The sequence below is a fragment of the Pelodiscus sinensis genome, chromosome 14 (genome assembly GCF_052426305.1).
Source record: "Pelodiscus sinensis isolate ZL-2025 chromosome 14, ASM5242630v1, whole genome shotgun sequence".
In the NCBI taxonomy this organism is placed as follows: Eukaryota; Metazoa; Chordata; order Testudines; family Trionychidae; genus Pelodiscus; species Pelodiscus sinensis.
Window position 1 is genome coordinate 9,806,641 of NC_143065.1, and position 21,776 is coordinate 9,828,416.

The 21,776-nt window shown below is 50.1% G+C and overlaps 1 protein-coding gene and 1 long non-coding RNA gene across 9 annotated transcripts in view; one reads left to right on the top strand and one right to left on the bottom strand.

Annotated features, from left to right (window-relative positions):
* Positions 1–86: 86 nt before the first annotated feature.
* On the top strand, positions 87–6,109 carry LOC142818347 (uncharacterized). The gene is made up of 2 exons (XR_012895814.2): positions 87–789; positions 4,633–6,109. It is a non-coding gene; the product is annotated as an uncharacterized LOC142818347 (long non-coding RNA).
* Positions 4,845–21,776, bottom strand: part of CSNK1G1 (casein kinase 1 gamma 1) — a 160,587-nt gene continuing 143,655 nt past the window's right edge. For all 8 annotated transcript variants that reach the window (XM_089781950.1, XM_075897483.2, XM_075897479.2 and 5 more), the window contains 2 exons: positions 17,227–17,333; positions 4,845–11,253 (listed from right to left, as the gene is read on the bottom strand). In XM_089781950.1, coding sequence (XP_089638076.1) covers positions 11,199–11,253; positions 17,227–17,333 — 162 coding nt within the window. In that variant the 3' untranslated portion in view covers positions 4,845–11,198. The remainder of the gene's footprint in view (positions 11,254–17,226; positions 17,334–21,776) is intronic.

Sequence of the window (21,776 nt, forward strand, 5' to 3'; positions counted from 1 at the left end):
GCCGCGCCCCCGCCGCCGCCCACCGAGCCGGGGAGGAGGGGGCGGAGCCGCGAGCCGCGCTGGCGCGTTCCATCGCGAGCGGAGGGGGGGCCCGGAGCCGGCTCCAGAGCCTGCCACGTTTCCAGCTGCTCATTGGGCCGCCTCCTGGCCAACGGGAAGTGGGCACGAGGGGTGGGGGCCTCGGCGCCCGCCGATTGGCCCGAGCGCCGGGACCAGACTACACCTCCCGGCGGGGAGCGCGCGCCCGAGCCCGCCCGCGGGGCGGAGCAGCCAATAGCCGCGCGGAGAGCGCCGGAAGGCCCCGCCCCCACTCCGCGAAGGGCCCAAACCAGGTGGGGGAAGGGGCGTGGCCCCGGCTGAGGCGAGTGGGAAAACCGGCGACGTGCTGCTTGGCCACGCGCTCGTGAGAGCGCGATACGGCTCCGCCCCCGGCTCCGCCCATAGCAGGGAGCCAGCGCGGGCACTGCGGCCTCGCGCTCCCCCAAGCATGGAACGCCAGCGCCGGCTTCCTCAGGGCGGGGGCGGGGGCGGGGGCGGGGGGAGGAAGCCCCTCCCCTCCCCTCCAGCGCTGGGAGCCAGCGGAAGCGAAGACTGGCTCCGTGCGCTGCCTTTTTTCTTCCCCGGGACACACTTCCGGGAAGGTTCCAGATGGAGCAGCGGGAGTCCATGTTACAGCGTGGAAGTAACACTCCCCCCCCCCCCCCAACCCTGAGCCCCTCCTGCACCTGAGCCCCTGCCCTGGGTGCCTCCTAGGGCTGCCAGGTGTCCAGTATTCGCCCGGACAGTCCGGTACGTGCAGGCTCCGCCCGGTAAAACCCCCAGGAAATGCGGGACACGTGGAATGTTCGGTATTTCCTGTTTCCACCGGACGGAAGCCCGGCAACGACAATTTTCCCTGCCCTGTCTGGCGGGGAGCGGCAGAGTCTAGTGAAGGGGGAGCAGGAGGGGACACTTGCCGGGCACCGGGCTGGAGACCTGGGAGCTGGCCCCGTGATGCCTCCCTCATCACCAGATGTGGCCAACTCACAGCTCACGTGTGGCTCTTCCCCCCCATCCCCCCAAGTGCATCTCATGAAGCTCCTCCTGCACACGCATCCCCCCCCCCCGCCCCCGCCAATGGCTCCCGGTGCTTACCGGTTGGAGCTGGAGGGTTTTAAAAATGGTGCCCAAGATGGTGGCCATTCTGGGGCATCTTTTTTTCTGCATGACAACTTCTCCCCCTTTTTTCCCCTTTGACGGAATTTTTCCCTTTTTTGGGGGGGTTTGGGTTTTTTTTAAATATCTGGTAACCCTACTTATACCCCCACATCTCCAGCCATAACACTCCTGCACCCCAACCCTGAGCCCATCATCCACCTGACCCTCCCCCCCCCCCATGCACCTCATATCCCCACATCTGAGTACCCAGCCATAACACTCCTGCACCACCCACACACCTCAGCCCTGTGTCCTGAGCCCATCATACACCTGAGCGGCCCTGGTCTGAGCCCATCATACTCTCACATCCTCAGGCCCCTGCCATAATACTCCTGCTTCCCCCCCACACCTCAACGTTGAGGCCCTTACCCCAATCCAGAATCCTGCACCCTCACATCCCCAGGCCCCTGCTATAAGGTTGACAGAAGACAGCCTGAATGCCTGCATGAAGCTAGATATGACCAGTTATGTAAACTTCAAAGAAATGTGTGAAAAGATGCAGCAGCAGGAGTCCCATTAGATAAAGTCTGGGAGTACAATGATTCATTTATGCTATGATTAATCATGTCAGTTATCAATAATATTAAGTTGTATATTTTCAGTCATGTAAATGGGCATTCTTATATAGCTTTGTTGACCACTTGTTCTGAATTTTGATGTAGTTTGGCTTAGGGATGTAATAGTATAGTCGATTAACCGATAAGCAAAAGTGTATAAGTTAATGCTATAGACTACACACATTTCCCTCTCCCCAGCAGTAATTTTTTTAGCAGATTGGCTAGCAGTCTGGCTCAGTCCTTGCTCACGCTGGATCCGGGACCTACCTCTGCATTTCAAGTGTATTAAGAGCCAGGTGGGCAGGCAGCCCAGCTCAGTTCTGGCTTGTGCCGGGTCCGGGAGCTCAGATCCTCCCAGACAGGGACTGCTGCCACCCCACGCTGCTGCCTCTCTCAGAAACAGCAGCGCAGGGCAACAGGCAGCCAGTCCATGAAGGGAGCTGGTTTTTAAACTGGCTCCCCTCACAGAGCAGCTCCCACCTAGCACCCCGCACTGTTGACTCTAATACAGTGGCTGCAGACCCCACCCCTGGGGAATACAGAATAGTCAACTAACCAATAAAATTTCATGAGATTACTTGACTATTCAATTAACTGATATTTAATATCCCTAGTTCGGCTCTTTGGTTTGAAAAGGTTGCCCACCCCGATTTAGATCATCCCTGATAGGTATCTGTTCAACCTGCTCTTAAAAAAAATCATCTCATTTTTTAGAAAAAAAACTTTCATTCTGGGGGGTTAAACTCCAACCTAAACCTTCCATGGTGCAATTTAAACCCATTGCTTCTTGTCCTATCCTCAGAAGTTGAGAATAATTTTTCTCCTTCCTCAAATACCCTTGTAGGTAATTGGATGGTGCTACCATGTCCCTGTTCAGTTTTCTCTTTTCCTAGATTCCTTTCTGCAGTACTCCTTCCTAGACACTGCCCATTTTGTACATGTGAAGCTAATTGTTCTTCCTTAAAGGGAGTACTTTGCACTTGTCTCATTGAATTTCATCCTTTTGACCTCAGACTATTTCTCCAAAGCACTTGCAACCCCTCCCAGCTTGGTCTTATCTGCAAACTTTATAAGCATACTCTATGCCATTGTCCAAAACACTAAAGATTTTGAACACAACCACTCCCCAAACTGACCCCTGTGGAACCCCACTTGTTATGCCCTTTCAGCATGACTGAATCATTGATAACTACTCTCTGAGAATGGTTATCAAACCAGTTATGCACCCACCTTATAGTAGCCCCATCTAGGTTATATTTCCCTAGTTATTGATGAGTTTATGCAAGACTATCAAATGCTTTACTAAAGTCTAGGTATACCACATCTACTGCTTTCCCCTTATCCTGTCAAAGAAAGTTATCAGGGTGGTTTTACATGATTTGTTCTTGACAAATCCATACTGGCTGTTACTTATCTTCCAGATATTTGCAAATGGATTCCTTTAATTATTTGCTCCATTGTCTTTCCTGGTACAGAAGTTAAGCTGACTGGTCTATAGGTTCCTGGGGTTTCTAATTTTCCCTTTTTATAGCTGTGCACTATATTTGCCCTTTTCCACTCTCCTGGAATCTCTTCCATCTCCACGACTTTTCAAAGATTATGGATAAGGGCTCAGATACCTCCTCAATCAGCTCCTTTGAGTATTCTAGGATGCAGTCATCAGGCCCTGATGACTAAGACATTTAACTTTTGTAAATAATTTAATTTTCTTTTCCTATTTTTACTTCTGAACCTCCCCAGTTTTCATGGGCATTCACTGTCAGGCATCCAGTTGCCACCCATCTCCTTGACAACGAAGTCATTAAGCACCTCTGCCATTTCCACATTTTCTGTTATTGTTTTAACCTTTTCATTGAGCAATGACCCTACCCTATCCTTGGTCTTCCTCTTGCTTCTAATATATTTGTAGAATATTTCTGTATTACCCTTTGTCTCTAGAAAGGCAAAAGCACAAAATGAGCTCATCTAGCTAGTTTTGCCCCTACATACTTGTTTATATTCACCCTTAGTACTTTGACTTAAGTTTCCACTTTTTAATACAACTCCTTTTTGATTTTTGGACCTTTCAAGATTTCCTCGTTAAGCCAGGGTGGTCTCTTGCCATACTTGTCTTTCCTAGGCAGTGGAATGTTGTGCTCTTGCACTCTTAATAATGTCCCTTTGACAAACTGCCAACTGTCTTTCCTCTTAGGGATCCCATGGGATCTTACCTACCAGGTCCCTGAATTTACTGAAGTCTGCCTTGAAATCCACTGTCTTTATTTTGCTGTTCTCCCTTCTACCATTCTTTAGACTCATGAACTCTGATTTCATGACTACTTTCAAATTCTCAACCAGTTCCTTCCTATTTGTTAAAATCAAGTCTAGAACAGCCTCTTCCCAGTAATGATCTCCACTGTCTGAAGTAAAACATTGTCTCCAATACATTCCAAGAACTTGTTGGATAGTCTGCGCCCTGCTGTGTTATTTTCCCAACAGGTGTCTGGATAGTGGAAGTCTCCTATCACCACCAAGTCCTTTGCTTTGGATGATTTTGTGCCTTTGCAATGGAATGCCCTCTGAACTACTTCAGCAGCGAGTCACCCAAAATTTGTCCTGACTTTGAGGTACCAGGATCAGTTGAATCATTAGGACAGTGCCCTAAATGCTCAAATCCTGTTGTCAAGTCACGTAGGCTAAGTATCCTACAGGAGAGTGATGGTCTGTAGGGACCTGCATAACGCACACAAAGGAGGCAAAAGTGAGCAGGATAAAGGAGAGATTGCTGTTCCCTTAGCAGTCCATCACAGTGTTCTAGGCTAATATGGTGGTCTGCCTAGCTAGTAGAGGTTTTGCCTGGACTAAAGTTTAAGCTGCATGTTACGTTTATATTTTTCAGATGAACACCTCTACAAAGAAGTGAGTCTAATGGGTATTTGTCTATTTGGGGTGAGTATATTCCCACGTTAATACCGATCAGCGGTGCACATCAGAAGAGCAGCTGCTTCCATTTGCCTGACATGTCAAGAGGACAGGTTGGCCTTGCCCAGATATGATCCTAAATACACAAATCAAACATTTATAAAAGACTAAAAAGAGCAGCAGCAGAGAGTAAATGTAAGACATTTTATTTTACATACAAAAAGGGTGCAAACGGGAGCCCCTACCCCCCAAAAGGGGAAGGGGAGTAATTAAAGATCACATTTGTTGTGTTTCTTATGATGCCCTACTCAATGGGCAAATCAGAAAGAGACCAACAGTAAGCAGGACCCATTTTCTTGATGGAAAGGAGCTCCCTGTGGAGGGGTCTTCCCCATGGTATAAGCCCTTATCCTGGTTGAACCATTTCAAACACGTTGTAAATTGACATTCATGTTAAAAAATACTACAAGTTCTATGTTCACAGCTGAGCTTTGAGACCAGTGCCTGAAATATGAATAAAACATTGCATTACATACTTAAAACAAGAGAAAAACTCAAGGCATTTTAAACAAGAATCTGACATCCACGCAATATTTAAAAAATGATTTCCACAGCCGATTTTCATATATTTTACAGTAAAAAAGTTGCAATCAACACCCCCTCAAAAGTACAAAGGGTTAAATTAAAGGAATAGACAAAATAAATTACAGCTTGTAAAGTTTCCAGTGGGGATTAATCACTTGACAGGATTTCCTGTTTGGGGTTTATAATGCTATTTGGTATAATCTACACGTTCCCAGAACATATTCTTCTCTCGCTGTGTGATAACATACAAGACTTTACCAGGACCAGCTTGCAGTTCTAGTTTGGTAAGAGAACTTGTCACTTGTTTTTGCCAAGTGTTCCTGGAAGAAAACAAGGTTCTCAGAGTTGCTTGCACTGTGCAGTTAGAGCTATACAGACGGGGAGCGAGCATCTCCTGATCCTTTTCCCGAGACACTCTGAAAAGGATTAGACAAGTCTTTTAAAGCCTTTTCCTACCTCTATTCCTCCTGACTTGGCCTGCACCTGTGATTTGGGCAGGGCAGACAACAGAGAACTGTCCCCATCGATCACTGTCAGCTGGACGGTTTCTCTTCACTCTTGGAGATCAGAACCTGGCCCTTGCTTGGTATTGGTATTAATTCTGTGAAGTCCCAAGGCTCTGATCTCTTGCCCTGGAAATACTTGTGATGTACTAAAGAGCATGTGGGGACAGGAGCAAGAAAGGAAAGATTTCTTAGAGTCTGAAGTTGGTCAAACTAGAGACATGCCCACTGTTATTTCAGACCTTGAAGCCCAGCTTTACACACACACACCTTTACACAAATACTGAAGTGGGGTTCCATTTGGACGTGGGGAATACATGTTTCTGAATAGATCTGAATCAGCATCGGTCACCTATTACTGTACAACTATTAAACTGCAGCCTGAGAAACCAGTTCTGTTACAGTCAGTTATCTGGCAAAGTAACTGAAAACACCAAACACTTTAAAACCTGTACTCGCTCAATTACAGAAAGAGTCCTAGAGCACAGCACTGCCAAACACTGTGCAAACTGCAAGCACCCTGTGGAGGGGAATGCTCATCTAGAAGTTGGTAACCGAAGCCTCACTTGCAAACCAACCCTGACAAAGATGGAGCTGGCAGCTGTTACTCACAGTAAAGTCTTCAAGCTGGTCAGACTTTTCCTGAAACTTGAGTGGTATTGTGGAAAAGCAAAAGGTTCCCAATCTATAGTGCCTTTAAGCACTGTACCTCATGTATGCTGGTTTGCAGGGGAGCACAGGATGAAAGCTATGTTTGTACGGACACCATTTCTGGATTTCAGGTCCCCCTGGGGGTTTAAACAGCATTCCCTCCAATCTGAACTAAACACAACCAAGGGAGGGCTCAGCTCAGCACTCTCCAGCTTGCTCTCTACTAACAGAAGCCATGCAACAAGCTCCAGGACCCAGGCACGTTACTCATGTCCGAATCCAGGGTCAAAATGGAATACTATGAAGTTACTGCTTGCTAATTTGTTACTAGAAAGAGTCAAAGCACAAGAGGAGATGGACTCCTAGAGAGGTTTTAAAGAGCCAGGGGAAGGACGTTTTGAGGTTTCTTTTCCTTTTCAAAGAGCATGAGTGTTCCTGGGAGCACTGATTCCGGAAACTAGGAGATACAGGTCATGCAAAAGAGTGATTACTTCAAAGGCTGTGATTAAGGAGTAAGGTTTCCAACTAAGCAGACCCTGGCATTACGCAATTACTAACACTGAGACTCACCACTGACAGAATGCTATATGTGCATTTTCTGTCTATATTGAAAGCTACTTTTAGAAGATGCTTCTTTTGGCTAATAAGGAGCAGCTGCTTTAATGCATTTTTCCCAACTGTACTGAGAATAAATAAGCAATTGCTATTTGCATGCTGGAAACCTCTTGATCGTGGCAGTTCAGTAGATTAGTTGATTCGTTTCAACTACCCAAGTACGTGAAGTATTCTGCTTACTAGATACCTGGTACACAAACACCTGTCCCTCACATTACACATAACAGAGCAGCTAAATTATGGCCAATGAGGAAGACAGTGCTCAGCATGAGTGCAAATCGTTCCCACCCTCCACCATGGGCTGAGGTTTCTCAGTGTTGCACCCATCATGCTGGTGTTGTGTTCTGCTTAGATTCTGATGTGGACTGAACATAGCTCCAGCGTTCAGCTAGGAGTGAGGAGCTGCTGCTGAATTTTCAGTTCAGCTTCTCTGTAGTGTATGAGGCAGGAGCACGCCATGTCCTTGCCATTTGGGAAAGACCCATTTGATGCTGTGCCCCACTAAGTTATCGACAGAAGGACGACTGATTATGCTCAATGTGGCTAGCACATTTCTCATTGGTTCACATCGTCATGTCCAAACAGTAGAGCCCCAAAGTCACCTATGATGGTGCCTTTCATTTACCAGGGAAGTGCGGAGAAGAGGGTTAGTTCCAGCATTCCTTAAGCAAGCTGTATAAGGCTGGACTGTTCATGGCTTTAAAGAAAAATAAAGCATTTCAAAAGCTCCCGCACTGTACATGGTCCCCTCGCAGAGGATTTCAGAGCTGCTTTAGTACAGCATGGAAGGGTTAGAGAACCCAGATTGAAGCAAAGAAAACATCTGTAAGGGTTCTCAGGAAGGGGTAATAATTACATCTATACATGGAGTTCAATACAGCAGTGCAATATTTTATTGAAAACCTCACTTGAGACCTCCGGATACTGTAATGCAACTTTTGATGGGTCCCTGCTGCAGGGGAGCCACGCCTGGAAATCCAACTGCAGTATTAGGCCATGCGAAGGAAGCGCTGGACAACCAGACGCTGCTCCTGCTCAGCAGCTCCACTGGTCAGCTGTGATCTGAGAGTCTCTCCTCTCACTTTCTTGAAGAATGCAGGAATGTACTAATACATGAACTTCCAGTGGGGGGGAGAGGCAGGGAATTCATTAATGGAGGTGGGGGTCAATGCTTAAATTTCCTACTGTAAGATGGGCCCACTTGATCTGGCTTTTATCACCAATCACTTCTTGAACTTCCTGGGTCAAATAGTTTCCTTGGAATAGGACTTACTTTTTACCCGCTTTTTACATCCTTTGCCCTTCTGAAGAGTCCAATATGCGACAATAGTGCAAGAGGGCTTGGTATAAGTGAGCATTACCAGCATGCCTGGGGAGAAACATTCCTGCCCTCATACGCATTATCATAGGATTAAAAGAACACTATCTCCAGAGCAAAGCAGTAGTTGGGGTCACCATGAAATGGCTTTCAAACTGACCCACTTAAAAACAAAGGAAAATTTCTTACCAATCAAATACATTCGCTTATGTAAAAAATATTTAAGAACCAAAACAAAGTAGACACACTCCCCTCCTCACACGTACTTTGCAAACTACAAGCTACTCCCTGATTGGAAAGAGTTAGGAATGATTGAACGATGTCAGGAAATGCAGAAGGAACTGAGTTTCTCCTCTGAGTTTTGGTGACAGGCACTTAATGGGGTTTAGGAGGGCAGCAATGCATGTGTCTCTGGGCCCAGTGAAATCTGGAGAGCTGGGTGCATACAGCTGCTTTTTCCTCACAAATTCCTGCGCTTCCTTCCCCCCAAAGATGCCGAACCATGGTTTCCTATGGTGAGTGTAAGGAAATGTTCATTTCAAACAGCCTGACTTTTTAGAGAGCCAGCAGCCATGGAAGAGTACCGGAACAGGCTGAGCAGCAAAACGACTTGATTGAATGTCCCCTCCCCTCCTCTCCCTGGGCACAAGAAAAGGAGTTAGGGAGTTCAAGTAGCCATACGCAAGGGGGAAGGGAAGTGTTTTCCTTATGCATCCCATTTGTTACACTTAGGGAAGCTTCTTGCAGAACAAAAAGTGGATTTACAAATCTCTTGGGCTAGCGAATGAAGAGCAGCCAGCTGCAGCTTAACTTCCCACAGGTGGCAGAGAGGAAGAGAATAGCAAAAAGCTTGGCTACAGCTGCTTGCTTTCCATTTGAGTAAGGCATTAAGATACTAGTAGCTAATGGCTAAAAACTGTAAAGGACCCCCAAAGGGATTCGCAGCAAGACCAGGGTGCTAGGCTGAGTTCCATGCTACACACCCTAACCCCTGCACTGCACTAGAGTGCCTGCTCGCTTACCTTCCTGCTGCTCCGCTCACTCCTGAAATGCACTCACCCCCCTTGAAGGGGGAGGCAAGCCCAGCTCCCATGGCTTCCCTTCCAGCTCGTGCCATTACATGCCCTTGGAAGCAGCTGGACTGTCATTCTGAAGAGATGGTATATTAGAGAAAATCTGCCTCAACTCTCTGTAGGGATTTCAAGCACTGAGGTGGGGGACAGCGAAAGCCCCTGAAACGAGGGGGCTGATCCCATGCTGGTGGAATATGCAGACAGGCAAAGCATGAGGAACCAATGTCTAGCCTCCACAAAAAAGCTCCTGTAACCCTATGCCACACCCCTCCCTCCCCCACCCCCCCCCAGCTGCCTCAGCACACTTTGCAAGTGAACTCATATCCCAGCGCAGGGACTAAGCCCATTGCTAAGTGATGGTTGGCTCAAAACGGGCGTGCTCCCCCTCCAGGAAAACCTCATGCTGTGTGCTCCAGGCCCCACAGAGCCCGGACAGCCTGCAGAGCACGTCTCAAGCCCACACAAGGTCTGATTTGAGTAGCTTATGGGGCCACCTGCAGATGCAGTCACTGTAAGGCAGTTAAGTGTCGATTCCCTGCTGGGGTAGCTTTGCTTCTCTAACATTACCACGGTAGAGTATTCAGTACATTGAAAGAAAGGTGCTTACTCCACAATCAACCTCCCAGACGCCATCTGAGATTACGAGGCCACCCAGCTGCCCAGTGGGAAAGGTCAGCTTCCCAGTTACGTAATCGACAGCTGCTGCGCTACCCCAAGGAAACTCCTCTCGCTCAGCAAGACTGAAGCCTCTCCCTGCTCCAACAGAGAGCTAGTGCCTTCCAACTGCAGGCTGGTTGTGTCAGGCACCGGGTAGGAAACCATGGTAGGGCCATTCACTGGCAGCTACAAAGAGGGATTCAAAATTCAAGTAGGTTTCTCTCAGCACACAACCAACACGGGGCAGTAGGAAGCCCAGGCTGGTGTTAGGGTTTTGTGGATGTTGCAAGCAAACCCCCGTTGAGGACATTCTTTGTAACGCCCCTCCCTCCCACATTCCCAGCTGATGTCTGTGCCGGCATCACTTGTCCCTGTGAGAATCTACAGACACAATATGCATCTGTAATGCTAAAAATAATAAAAAGTGCAACAATGTCAGTTTCTTTAAAACAATCCGCACTGCTCTGTTACTGTCTGGAGAAGGGAGTGGTGAAGGAAGCCAGAGCGCCCAAGGGACTGGAACAGTAGATTGCAAGTCTGACTGCAGAATAACTGTTCCCAAGGAGCCTAGGAGGGAGCCTGTCTCCCACTGCTGTACCTGGCCAGGCTGGCGAAACAGGCTGATGCCGAAAAGGGTTTTGGGGAGAAACTGCCCCATACCAGCCAGGCCCTTCTCCCACGTGTCTTTCCTGCCCAACCACGGGTCATCCTGCCCTTAGCCGTCAATGGGTATTTCCATTGGGGAAGGAGGACGACGGAGGGCAGAGAGTGCGAGGGGGAGGAGGGGAAGTGAGCAGGAAACAAAGCATAGTTCTCAGGTTTGTGAATGATGCCTTCTGCCGTAAACAACGGGAAGGAGGGTCAGCCAGCCAGTCTGCCTGCCCTCTGGGCAGCCAAGGCCTGAGCCAGCTGCAGTCCTGATCCCAAAAGGAGCGTCAGGCTCGGAGCGAACGAGGAGCCCGTTGAGCAGATCCACCCTAGAGCAGTTTGTTTTGGAACAATTTTCTTCTCTCTTTTTGGTTTAAAGTGTCACTTTTCTCTTCTTCCTACGCCGCCGCCTCCCTCCTAGAGAGAAGCCCCTTTCAGTGAGACAGGGCAGGAGCTGCAGGTGGAGTTCCCACAAGACCCCAGGAGGCACCGGTCACTTGTGACGCTGGGCAGTCTTCTTCCTTTTCCTCTTAAAGAAACAGCAGCACCTAGAGCAAAGGACACAGCAAGTCAGTAGAGTGGCCCACACCCTCCAGCAGGCCCAGCGTGGGCTTCCCTTCAGAGTGCATGCGGTGGGATCTCTACATGCCCAGCAGCACGGACAAAACAGACCTACCAACATCTCCTCCAGCAGGAGGAAAGTCCACGAGGCCAGCAGCAGACCAGTCTAGCCCACAATAGCAGGGGCAGCAGAACTGTGCTCAGACTGCATGCCAAGGGCCAATGGGAGCCAGGTGTTTCACACGCTGGGATTTGCTGTTTGGAAGAGGAGGGTCAACTGATCGCTACTGTTAATGTTTTGCTGATACCCACAGGATCAGGGACTGGTGCCAGGTGCTGCATGAAGCACAAGTCCCTGCCCCAAGGAGCTTTAGTGAGAACAAGGAAATAAGACAACAGTACGGGAGGCGGATGAAGATTTGCAGGAGCACCGGGATCTCCCATTGCTGGGAGTGAAGGAAACAAGTGAGAAACACAAAAGGGCCGTTTCCCTCTCCCTAAAACCATTAACAGCCTGTGTCCTAACAGGTGCAGGAACGGTTGGAGCCAAGCCTGCCTGAAGGTTTCCAGCCACATAACGTGCTGTGTTTCTAAACTGCTCATGAAAAGGACTAGTTCTGAGAAGGTCCGACTGGGAGACAGCTTCCTTTACTGAGCCCTTGATGGATGGCAAACAACAAAAGTTTCAGTTTAAAGGACAATGGTTTAGTCTGCAAATATAACCCCTACTTCTTCCCTCATCTGAAGGCTCGGTACGCAGTGAATAGGGAGGCAGGAAGGAGGAAGCAGAGGTGGTGTGAAAAAACACCCTTCAAAGCTGATCCCTGAAAGACTGAGGTTTCACTTGCCCAAGACACCCAGTCTCAGCTCCACCAATCATTATATGGTATTAGAGACAAATCTCTAGTCTTTGTTTTCAGGGCCCAGTGTCAGGAACATCAGCATGGAAAGATCTTTGTACGTTGCAAATTCATCTGCTTCTGTACTGCTTTGTCCCTTCCCCATGACATCACAACAATTTCCTCAATGACCAGCTGTCACATTAGGGATTACGGCCTTTGAGAAGGAAGGAGGAGGACATGGAACAGGCAGAAAGGTCTGCAAAAGCCCTGTTATCATGTAAGGACACCCAGTATGCACACGGAGCAAAGGCATTAAGAAGCCAGGCCACAGAACAGCAGCAGCATCTCCAGGCAGACTCACTGTCTTATTGAGTCAGTGGTGGCTCTAAACAAGCTTTTCATGTTGGTATTTATCGGAGAGCTGAAGTACACACTGCTGCCCCTGAGGAGTGGATGCCATCTTCTGTCTCAGCCCAATTATTTCTGGAAACACTTAATCGTCTTAGTAAGTGAGACACGAGTCTGGCAGCCTCCAGAGCAAACCCAGATACAGAAATGGCAATAAAGTGACAAGTGTCCCTAGACCATGCTTGCCTGTGTGCCTCAGCCATGGCCAGCAGCAAGCACCCCTCCAGTGATCGGCAGTTCCACCTCCAGGGCTCATTCTTAACTCCCCTTCAGAGACTTCCCCGGGGGGCGGGGGGGGGAAGTGGTGAACATGAGACATGAACGTCCTGTCACTAGCAAATGGATGATTTCACACAGGTCCTGCCTAGCCATCAGCTGGTACTAATTCTGGTCACACCACTCTAAGATGGTTTGGAATGAGACAGAGGTTCATCAATTTGAAGGTGAGAGGGGACGACTCATCTGATCTGCATAACACAGGCTATCGAATTTCCTCGTGGTGACCCACCCATGTCCTGAACCACCCATGTGGCCTCCTTTAACCATGCAGGACCCTCTGTTTTCCTCCCACTTTCTTCAGGAGACGGGAACTACCACTTCGAGAACAGGACAAGCCTGAAGGATTATCAAAAGTCTATGATGAGGGAAGAAAAACATATGGCCCAGATTCACTCACTACCTGGACTGAAAGGGTCTGACTAATTTCTAGCTGCTCTTTTCAGCCATCTCTTTCCGTGGGGATTGGTTTGCTCTCCTTTGGCCCCCATTGCTCAGAGGGCTTCTTGGCTCAGTTTGGAAGGGTTCAGGAAAGGAAGTTGTGAGTTGTTAACAGGCAGAGGTAGAAACAACAAAAAGACAGGCTGACAGTTACAGAGCGTGACCTTTGTGCGTGCAGACAGTGTCTGAACAGCCCCGAGCACGACACACAGAAGCCAAAGAGATGCCAGAGGTACCAGTGGAGGCAGTGCCAGTGGACAGGGGGGCAAAGGAGGACCAGTCTGCCATTAAACGGGAACATTCTCCACCCCAGAGGGGGGCCATGAGGTTCCAACTCCCTACCTTCTACTCCCGGCTCTGTAGCTGAATAGGGGCTCCCCAAACCCACTTTGAGACAAGATGAGAGTGAGTGGACAGAACCCAGAATTTCTGGATTTTAACCTTGTCTCTGCCACTGATTTCTGTATTATCTAGGGCAGCTCACTTCACTTCTGCGCTTCAATTTCCCCATCAGTAAAACCAGGGCTTCGTGCTCCCTAGAGGGGTGTCCCAGAAGTTCCAGTGCAGTGCTCGGAACGCACACTGTACTAGAGAAGTGCTGAGCATTACGGGGTAGGAGATGCTGCTGATGGTAGAGGGAACCACTAATGCCACAGTAGGCTCAGGCAGCAGCTACTCCAGCCTGTAAGCTCTCTCAGATGAAAACCTTGGTCTTCCCCCCACAATCCTTGAGCTGCAGAAACTTGCTGGAAGGCAAAAACACACTCCCCACCAACCTGGAGCAAGATCAGGGGTTCTCAGCCTGAGGGCCATGACCAGCCTGCCTTTTCCAGACAGCCCAATGAGAAGGAGGTTCGAGGTAGGAGGATGGAGGTCTCGTGATGGAAGAGGAAGACGACCATGGCTCTAGCCCACCACATCTGTTGATGGGAACCCTGCTCTGCTCACGTTCATATTCACAAATCCTCCAAAGGAGCAGCAGACCCCCACTTAAGGGCAAGCACAATGCTCCCAGGAACGTGGTATGATCAGCTTTCCACCCCAAACCATCTGTTGTGAAAAAAACTTAACACAGCGAATAGTCCTGCAGCACCTTAGAAACAGGCAAAACATGCAGATGGTATCATGAAGTGGGCCGTGCCCACAAAAGCTCTTCAGAGGAATACATGTTCTTCAGGCTGTGCCCACGAAAACTCACGACACCATCTACATGTTTTATAGTCTCTAAGGTGCTGCAGGGCCATTGGTTCTTTCAAGTTTTTTCTATTCCAGCCTAACGCAGCTCCCCTCTGAAACATCTGTTGTGAGGAATTCCCGTGAGAGATTTGGCAGCCTGGTCCGGCCTCTGCCCAACTCCTTTAGACATTATCTGCTCACACACTTGCATGTTTGGTGAAAACATTAAGCTGAACGGATAAAGGATGAGAAATTTTTTTAGATTTTAACGGATCAGTCCAAAGATTCGTTTAATTGCTTGGGCCTACTGCGGCCTCCTCTTATGCACACACGCCCATCCTGCATGTGTTCCCCACCCGCTAGCAATAACTGCACTGGCTTGGATTTCTAACTTGTGCAGCTATTCAGACTGTTTTGGTTGGTTTGATTTTGCCAATCCCAGTCTAGTCTGGTCCGCTCCCCCTTGCCCGTGGACCGGCGAGAGGGACTCACCACAAGTTGAGCATTTTCAGGCAGCTACAGAGAGTGTGTAGAGAGAAAAACACAGAAAGGAAGAAAGAGCAATTAGTTCACAGAGGTGGGATGAAAGCATGTCACTGCAAGCCATGCAAACATGCAGTGCAGACTGGCAGACACACGCCTGGCCCACCCGCCCTCTCTTCCCTGCTCCATCTCAGACCCCGTAGCACATCGCAAAAGACACCCTGACAAGTCGCTGCAGAGAAGCAGGATGTGCTTTCCCTGTCCTGTGGCCTGGCACAAACATCCCTGGTCAGCGGAGGGTTAACAAGGAGTGAGCATCCGGGATGTCCCTGGCTGGGAAGGTGCCCGGCCAGCCAAGAAGGGGATCCAAACTACAGAGGGATGGACACCAGATGGCTTATGTGGCAAGGAGATGCCATGTTCACCACAGCTGCTGGGGTTAGGGGGGCCCTTCACAAACAGAGTCTGCAGCATTTTCACCAGCTTCCCTTGCCTGCCCACAGACCCTACTTTTCCCAACACACTTCCTCACAAACTCAGAGGGCCCCAGGGAGTCCAGCATATTTCAGGCTGCCTGCAGAAAAAAGCGCCATAACCGAGGGGAGAACAAATCTGGACTCGTGTGACACACACATCTTGCAGGGAGAGAGCAGACATCTCACTTATTGCCGGGAACTAGCAGACTCCATCAGGTGATCATGACCAGATCAGCCAGTACAAGACAGTCCCCACCAGAATGCCATATGAACAGCTACTCTTCTCCACCAGAGACCCACAAACCACATCACCTAGGACTGGAGGGGGGACACTGACTCCTCCTGTGGAGAACACGCAGGGTAACACTGTCCCGCCTTGCGCGCGCGCGCACCCACCCACACCCCCCCCCGCTGATGCCAAGACAGGCTAAACGGGTATGTTATTTGTACTGTGGTAGTGCTGAGGAGCCCCAGTGATGGCCCAGACCCCCATAATGCTAGGGGCTGTTCAGACACAGAACAGCGAGACAGCCCGTGCCCCACAGGGCTCTGCTAACTCTCACATCTGGCCACGAGCAATGGCTGGGGCCCAAACTGCAGAGCCGAGAGCTGTGTTGGTTAGGAGACTACAGGCCACATCTACCAAAGTTTGCATAACCAGCTCCAGCCAGTGCTCTGCTAGAGGTGCAGCCCACAGACTACATGTCCCAGCAAGCAAAGCAGCAGTCATGCCGATCAAGACAGCATTGTTCAATAGGACCTGTAGTCTCTGTGGGCTGCACTGTCCCCAAACTCCCCTTGTGCACACCTCCCAGCCCACCTCACAGCCCTTCAGCTCTTGGATCTCTTGGCTGGGAAGGGAACAGACACCTTATGAGGGCCCCTCACCGGATGAACCAGGCCTGCAGAGAGTGAGGGAGGGCTGCGTTCTGAGCATGCCCAATCCGGGTAAGCCTGCTCACTGTATGCCAAGCAGCAAGCTTGCAAGAGACCCTGCAAGTCTGCTCCTCTGGTCCAGGTCATGGAGAAATTCCCAGCATGAGAGCCAGTTCAAAGAGCCTGACGGAGTCTTCTACCGATCAGTGACTTGGGCTGAAAGCCCTTCCTGAGTCAGAGGAGGGGGCAGGCACAGGGCTGCAGCCCTTGTGCGGAGCAAGCTCCATGTCCTAGCTCCTGCCAAAGGAAGATCATGCAAAGTGCCACCTGGGGGTGCTAGAGGGCAGCACACATGCAACAGACGCACAGTGGCAAGACAGCAATTCCTTCCCTCCCTCCAATCCCCAACAAGCTACGGATGGGACAGCCGGTCCCCCACACCAGCAGCATGAAGGGAGATTTGCTAGCCTCACCGGCAGAAGGGCTAGTGACACTTTCAGCCTTACTCGGCTCCTAGTGGCCCGGACCGGGGGGGGGGGGGGGGGGGGGGGAATTGAGGCAAAGCACGGTCCCTGCAAAGGGTTATTTTCAGACTGCTCTGCCTCCACGGCCCCACTTCTCAGACAGGAATGCCCTGCTGCTAGACTGACAGCTCTTTCCCAGAGCTGTGCTTGTGCACGCAGCACGAGCAAAGAGCACCTCCAGATGAGGGAAGATGGAGTCCCACATTCGATCCGCATGTTATCATCGGATACCACCATCTCGCTCACAGCACATGCGCTGGCCAAAGGTTACATTCTCCAGGCATCACAGTGACAAGGGGCGGCAGCAACACGGAGGTACCATGCAAAAAGCAGCCGTATTCAAGGAAAAGTTATGGATACACGCATCAAATATTTGAACAGGTAAACACCTCGCTCCTTTCAAATACAGAGGATTTAAAACCACCTCAGTGAAGAGTGTATTTGTAAAGCAAACATACTTCGCTTCTTCCACCACTTCCACCTCGGCCGGGGCTGTGATTGGTGCATTGGAGTGTACCCCTGTTGGGTCATCAACATTCAGTTCACCATTTGTCGAGCTGACCACCTGAAACACAAAACCACAAGAGCTGCTAGGAATAAAGTCTCTTGGCAGAGTCAGTCAGCAGCCCACAGTGACAGGGCTGCCCTGACAACGGATACTGCAGGAAGAACACACGAAACCTGGAGCATCAGTACAAGGCAATTACTCTTCAGCTCCTTCCCCTCAGCCATGGTGCACCCGCCTACACAGCTGCACGATTGAACAGACTTCCGATGGCAGTGACTGAGTGCTAAAGCAGGCCCATTTCCCACAATATAGTCTCCCACAGTGTTTGCTTTAATGGATCGACTCACGGGACTGCCCCTGCTCTTTGGGAAGCTGTGCCACAATCCCCCCCTCCCCTTTTCCTTGTTTCATCCCACATCTCCGACTTCCCGCCTTGTAACATCTGGTTACACAGGGCATTTCTGCCGAATGTTCCCCCTCCCAACACCTTAGATTTTTCTCAATTCACCAACTTCAGCCTTCCAAGATATTTGACTCCCAGCAGCCAGGAAACAGCTGAAGAGCTCAACATAAAATAAGCCCAAGTGTTTTGACACTAGGTGGCAAGATACCTTGGAGACAAAATGGATTCCTTAGCACTTGGCTACTGAGCTGACAGAGGGTGCACCACAGCCTGAATATCAGTAACTCCGCCGTCTACTTGCTGCCACTGACGGCTGCAGAACTGATTTGGGAACATGATCTGCCTCACTTTCCCCCAGAGAAGTGAATTCAGCTGCTTGTGGCAAGGTGTGCGCTTGAACTCCAGCTCCCGTTTCTCTCCACATCATTTGTGTCAGAGGCTGCTCAAATATTTTCACCATGGGTGGTTTTAAAGCACCTCGTTCTTCAGCTCCTCAGAGTCTAAGATACTGTAGCCAGGAGAACAAGGAGGAGGTTCTGAGAAACTCAGTCACTGTACTCCAGCAGCTGTGACTGTGGAACAGGTCCGCTGAAGACCAGGCTGTGGCTACTCTGGCCGGCCCTCCACACTCCTCTGAAACACACAAAGGACTCGAGTACCATTGAGAATGTTTACAGCTCCAGATTCCTGAACTCACTGCAATCCTAGCCAAGCGGTGAATGTTAAGTGCTTCACTATTACCATGGCACAAGGCAGAGACTATACATGCCCTTCCTATTTTCCCACACTTAGAAAGATAGGTTGAGGTTTTAATGGGGACAACCAGCAATACGGTCTAGGATGTTGTCAGAGGGTTCCCCAGATACTCCCTGTGGGCTTGGATGACCTGAGCACCAAAGACACTTGGGGGGGGGGGGGGGGAGGAGAGAGGGGAGGTAAAGATAGGGAAGCCAAAGTTGTAGCAGTCCTGAAAGGTGCCTTGGTATTTAGTTTATCCATATAGATTAGGGATGTAAAATCCCATTTTATTCTTTAACCTGTTGAACTTTCCAGTTTAACCAGTTAACCCAGGGTTTCCCCAAGCGGGCTCCGTGGAGCCCTGGGGCTCCATGCAATGGGGCCAGGACCTCCGTGAGAAAACACTAATGACAGTTGTGTGACCCTGTTGTTTTGTTTGTATTTTTCTGAGTTTTCTTGAAAAAAGTACAAGAACTACAAACAGAATTATAAAACTTCATCTATTTGGATACCTATTGAATTAAAAAAAATTCACAATATTTTTAAGGGCTCTGCCAAATTTTCAGGACCCCAATGGCCGGTGGTCACCAATCAGTCGATCGGGATCTACTGGTAGATCTTGGTGCCTCTGACGGGGATCCTGATTAGCTTGGCCAAGAGGCTATCAAGTGCCAGCATTTCAGCTGTCCCCCACTGCTGCTCATCTCCTGCCCTTTGCCTTGGAGCTGCCCCTCCCTCTGGGAGCTTCCTGCTTTTTGTGCAGGACAGGGCAGGGGAGGGAGAGGAGGATGCTGATGTCAGGGTGCCCCCTCTCCTACCCTGTATCCTATCTCCACAGGACAGAGAGGGGGCACAACAGGGTTTGGAATGGAGGGAGCTTGCTGGCTGCTTTAGGGAGTAGGCCAGGGCCAGGGCCAGGGCCAGGGCCAGGGCCGACCCTGCCTTAGCCCCACTGCACCACCCACCAGGAGCCACCAGCAGTACCCAGCTGGAGCCCACATCCCAAACTTCTACCCTAATCTTTAACCCCCTCCTGCATTCCAAGCCCCTGCCCTAGCCCTGAGCACCCCCGCATCCAAACACTGTCCCAGAGCCCTCCTACATCCTGCCCCCAGAGCAGCTCAGAGCCTCTCTCACACTCCAGATCCCTTAATCCAAGACCAGAGCCTGCACCCCACCCCTCTGCCCCAGCCTGGGGAAAGTAAGCGAGGATGTGCAAGAAAGGGAGGATGGCATGAGCAGGGGCGGAGCCTTGGAGAAGGGGTGGGAAGGAGGCGGGGCAAGGGTATTTATATTTGAGGTAGATCTTGGATTGTACCTAAATTTAAAAAGTGATCTGATTCTCAGAAAGGTTGGAGATCCCTGCCATAGGGACTCTGTGGCAGAGAAAGTTTGGCTAACCTCAGGTTTCCCAATTAAACGGGGTGGGGTGGGGACTGGATATCCCCCTCCCCCCCGCCTGCAGCAGGCCCCACAGGACTGGTGCAGCCCCCTGCCCATGGTGCACCAGACGGGGGCTGCTCTGGCTGGGTTGGAGTGCTGCCATGGGGCAGGAGCCTTTCACATGGCTAATATAGATACCCATTTCCTGGGAAGCTGGTCAAGCTCTGTGTGCGCAAAGTGTCTTTCTCTGGGAAAAGTTTAGGGTGGGAGTCCCCCTCCTCTGCCCAAATTCAGTATCTTTCCCAAGTGCGGCTTCTCCTCAGAGGCTCACCCTGGAACTGTTTTACACATTCTCTAGTGTTGCCTCTTCTGCAGCTATTCTGGAATGAGCTGAATTATACAGGGCCTCAGCCCCTTCTTGCTCCCTCCCCCTCCTCTCCAAGTCGTTAAGGGTTAATAATTAACTGAAGCCAGGGGAGGGGGCTATCCCCTAGTTATAGTTTCTAGGGGCCTGGTTACAGCACAAACGTTCGCAGACGCAAATGGCACTGATGTAAAGCCCCACCATTCGCATACTGCTTGTGTAGGTGCATACGAAGCCCTTTGTGTTGGCAGGGTGCATACTCACTAGGCATGCTTGTGTCAGTGCACAGCACAGTGTACCATGCGATGCACCATCCTCATTTGCAACTCACCACCTTCCAGTGCACTTAGTTTTTCCAGATGTTCTGGCAACGTACAGTGGGCCAGAAACGAGTTGTGGAGGAGGGACTTGGAGCAAGAGGTTAAATTCCCATCATGCAACTTCCTCCGCCCCAAAATGCCATCTCTACCATATTTTCTGCAAGTCCCATGACAGCACATGACTGGCTGCCGTCTGCCACCAGTGACAGAAGCATGCTGCACCATGGAACAGCCTGCAGAGGATTCTGGGGTGAACACAACTAACACATTTATATTCAAGCAACAGCCACCTCCCTAGGCTTGAGGCAGCGTGTTGCTATGTCGGTGCCAAGGACGTCTACCTTGTGTGCACACAAGACGAGGCTGGTGAAAGGCTTAGGTGGTCAGGATACAGGAACAAGAGCAGCTGCTTCCACCAGTGATGCCTATGGACACAGCATCCTTTCCGTTGGCAGGCAAAGTAGAACCATGGGGCAGAAGGGACCGCAAAGGTCATCTCGTCTCACACCCATCAAGATGCAGGATTTGCTGAGTCTAAACCATCCAAGACAGATGGCTTCAGCCTCCTTTTCAAAGCCTCCAGCCAAGGAGCTTCCACAACCTCCCCAGGCAGCCTAGTCCAGTGTCCTGCTGCAATCAGGGAGAGAGATGAAGGTTTTTGCCACGTGGAGAAAGTCTCTGCAGAGATCTAAAGGCTGCAGTGACTAAGGGGTTGCCTATGCAGGGAAACTTGCTGGCGTAACTCTAGGTACAGTTATACCAGTATAACAATACTGAAATGCCGCCTCCAGTGGACACCCTCTTCCTGAGTGCAGTTTAGCTTCTATCACTTCAAACAGACAGGCTAATCTGGGAAAAGGCACTTCTATTCTGGATAAGAGTGTCTGCCCAGGGCATGCCCATGGCTAGCCATTTTCTTTATTTAGGCAAACCCCATGTCAATGTAGAAGAGAGCCACAGATATCTCAGACACAAATTCCTCCTCGTCCCACCTTGCAGTTTCTCAGGTGCTCAGAGAATTCAAGTGAGAAGACCCACTAAAATGCTCGACTATGAAAAACAAGAGTCCTTTGAATCTAGCCAAGTGTCAGCAGGAAAGATTGACACCTCAGCAAGAACTGGTATTCAGGCTGTACCCAGTCTTTTCACACAAGTTCTTGGGAGGCTTGACAATTTCTAGATCTCAGTAAGCACCTAAGGGTTGTAGGCATGCCGCATAACGTAAGTCACCTCGAAGCCCATCTGGCTGTGATCTGCACACCGAGAATAGCACCAGCCCATCCAAGAGGAGA